The sequence below is a fragment of the Verruconis gallopava genome, assembly GCF_000836295.1.
Source record: "Verruconis gallopava strain CBS 43764 unplaced genomic scaffold supercont1.239, whole genome shotgun sequence".
Classification (NCBI taxonomy): domain Eukaryota; kingdom Fungi; phylum Ascomycota; class Dothideomycetes; order Venturiales; family Sympoventuriaceae; genus Verruconis; species Verruconis gallopava.
Window position 1 is genome coordinate 191 of NW_015622375.1, and position 3,633 is coordinate 3,823.

Below are 3,633 nucleotides of genomic sequence, written 5' to 3' on the forward strand. Positions count from 1 at the left end.
ATTATTTAATTTAATATATTTCTTTATTTCTTAGTAGTAATGGTTATAGACTACACTACATTATTCTCTAAATAATATATATTAATATATAATATTTTTTTAATATCATGCAATTATAGTCTAATCGAATTAAGTATGCTGACCCTTCCAAATTTTATAAGATTATTAGAAAGATAAGGAGGACTAGTAAAGTATTTTAATATTTTATTTAACTATAAGAATACTGTCTGACTCTTCTAATGTATCAGCTAGTTCTGGTATTAGGTCATTTTGTTCCCAAGGCATAAATATTAATTCATAGGCTTTCTTTGCATTTTCAGCATTACCTTTACCGCTAAAGACTCTCTCCTTTATTTCAGGGAAATTATTCCACCATATATCACCACCAGGAAGAGTAGCATCATGCTTCCATGAGAGAATATTCATTATAGCACCAAGCTCAGCTGTAGTAAAGAATTCAGCTGGTGAGGATTCTATATGATTATTCTAGAAATAGTAAGTACCAATTTTTAAATATATATCTAAGCCTTACCTTTGGGATTTCATTCTTTATTTTATCATTAAGTGTTAGAAAGGCATTATACCAATATAAACGAATAAACTTGAAAGCAATACCATCGAAATCATTATGAAGTTGTTCTTGAACCTTATTGATAGATTGAGATGCAGCTTCTTCATCAATAGGTTCATCTTCCATATTCTCATCTTCATCAGTACACTCTTCTTCTGAGGCATTATCATCCTCATTACTATCGTCTTCATAAACTTCATGCTCAGAATTGTCAGGATCTGTAGAAGGGATAGAAGTTTTACGTATAGGGAGGAAGTCCCAATCAATAACTTCTTGAGGATCAGGCTGCAGTTGAGTCCAATGTTTATTATTTGCTTTCCTATTAAGTGTTAGGGATGTAAAACTACCATAAAACTACCATAACTTACAGATTTAATATAATGGCGTTTTTTGACTCCTCAATCATCTTTCTTTGTGTTTCCTCATCTGCATTCTGATATTCTGGTGTTGCTTTAAGTTTCTTTTTAGCATAGTCGATTTTAGCCTGATTGGCGCGTTGTGTCATAAGTTGTTTTCTTTCAAATCCTGTCTTTGTATTATGACGCGCAAGTTCATGTTGTGTGTGTTTATTTTTAGATAGCAAAGTAGGGTCTTTTTTAGGAGCCATTTTGATATTATGAAAGTTCATACATAACAACTTCAAGTCTAATAACTTATAGTATGGAAATTTACTTAAAGTAACTAGCGCAGATCTAATACTAGGCAACAATGCCGATATCAGAGCTATATGGTCCGTGCGCCATTGTTTATTTTCCCTTTTACAGTTAGTCAAAGTCACGTTACTACCATAACAATTACCATAACTTAAGCTAACATATGTCACAAAAATGGCACGCTCAAAGTCAAGAGTAGTTGTAAATCAAATTCCTGATCGATCAAATCAAGCTACCAGCCACTCAAATACAAATTTGAATGTAAATACCAGGCAGCGAAGGCACCGCTACAAACCTGGCAGTAAGTTTAATTAAGTTTTATCTGAAAATATCTATTAATAAATTAAACACGTGTATTGCAAGAGATACGAAGATATCAAAAAAGTACTAACTTATTAATTAAAAAAATTCTATTCTACCATCTCATTAAAGAAATTCTTGGTAATTTAAGTACTCTGGAGCTTCAGATTCAACAAACAGCAATTAAAGCACTACAAGAAGCTGCAGAAGCTTATTTAGTTAGTGAATTTGAAGGTATTACTTTCCACTTTAAAAAACATATAAAATTATAAAACTAAGATATTTATAGTCTGGAACTTAATGGCAATTCATGCAAAACAGGTAACAGTTATGCCAAGGGATATAGAGATTGCAAGGCGTATTCGGTCAACTAGTGGTGACCGGGTGGGTTATATGGGGATGGCAGAAAAAAAGTGATTATGGTAGTGATTATAGTAGTGCTCTCTTTCTCTCTCTCTATATCTCTCTCTCTCACTATCTCTCTCTCTCACTATCTCTCTCTCGTACACGACTTAATAAGATTCAATAAAAATATTTTCCGCTTTAGTCTTAATTCTTAATCATTACTAAAAGTTCTATATCCCTTTAAATAATAACCCTATGCTTGGCATTGTTAAGCTATGCTATTGGAGGGCGGAAGCTTAGTAAGATTTATATAGAAGAAAACTTATATATTGAAGATATATATTTTGTTTTTACTTACTTTACAAAACTGAGGTAGGTCCTGTTGCTTATATAGACCAATTACCCCGCTTTTCATACAACCTCGGTTAGTTGAATACCTCGGTTATTACCTAATACCTGAATGACTAATATTTTCATTCTGTTATTTAAGAAATATATTATAGATCTCATTCTGGATCAACAATATTACCTACTCCTAAAGCCTTTATTAATAATCTACTATTCTCCTAGATAATTATCTTATCTATAGATATAATAGATTGGAATACATCTTTTCTATTATAAATATAAATAGTAGTTCCTGAATCTAATACCCATTCAATACTAGATTTAGTTTTTAATACCTAATTAGTAATAAGGATTAACTCTTCCTTATTATCTAACTTAGAGGTATTATTTATTATCTTAGGCTTTAATTTAGGGTGCTTTATCCAGTATTTTTCTTCCATATGCCCTTTTTTATTGTAAGATATATATTTAGGTTTCTTAGGCTTATTACTTTTAGTAGGTAGAGTTATTTCTATATCTACTATATCTTTAGTATTAACCTTTTTACCTAATCTCTTGCTTTCATCCAATAGCTAACTAAATATCTGATTTAGATCTATTTCTTTTTTAGATAATCTTATAGTTTGTATAATTATAGCTACTATATAATCATAATCTAAACTTAGATTATTTAATATAAGTACTACTATAAACTTAGGTAGTAATACTAGATTAGATGAAGCTAAGGTATTTAAAAGCCTTTTTATATTATAGATATAAATCTCCATATTATTTTTACTAGATTTAAGTATAATATTTATTAGCTCCTTATAGTTAATATATTCAGCACTAAAACCTTATTAACCATATAGTTTTTTAAGATTATTCCATAATATATTAGCGTCACTAATATCCTTGATTATAATAATGGCCCATCTCCTAGTATAAGCTTAATTAAGGTACTTGCCTTATTAGTCTTAACTAGTAATTCTCTATATAGGCTTTTATTATTACCAGCTGCTTCAAGGGTAATAGTATTATTTTTGATATCTGTATAGTCTCTTTTAACTAATAGTGCTTCCATTCTAATAGAGTATAAGTTATAATTAGAAGAGCCTATTAATTTTGGAAATTTCATGATATCCATTTTTGATATAGCCTTCTTTAAGATTAAGATAGTAGTTAGTCTCTATAGACTTAACTAGCTTAGTTAGTCTATAATATATATATATATATATATATATACTATAACTATAGCTATAAGTATCTCAATCTTTTATTCAAGGCCTATTTCCAAGCTCTTTATGGAATCACATAAATATCATATGATTATCATATGAGCATATAAGCTATACTATCACGTGATTGGATATCTATAAGGTTATATAAAAGTCATATATACTAATCTTTCTAATCACATATGACCTTTTATATATC

At 29.4% G+C, this 3,633-nt stretch overlaps 1 protein-coding gene across 1 annotated transcript; it reads right to left on the reverse strand.

The window, feature by feature from the left end:
- Positions 1 to 204: 204 nt before the first annotated feature.
- On the reverse strand, positions 205 to 1,076 carry PV09_09825 (uncharacterized protein; the record flags this gene model as incomplete). Its single annotated transcript, XM_016363969.1, has 3 exons — positions 205 to 486; positions 533 to 890; positions 940 to 1,076. The coding sequence occupies 3 exons, from the start codon at positions 1,074 to 1,076 to the stop codon at positions 205 to 207; spliced, it is 777 nt and encodes a 258-aa protein (XP_016208203.1).
- Between the last annotated feature and the right edge of the window lie 2,557 nt (positions 1,077 to 3,633).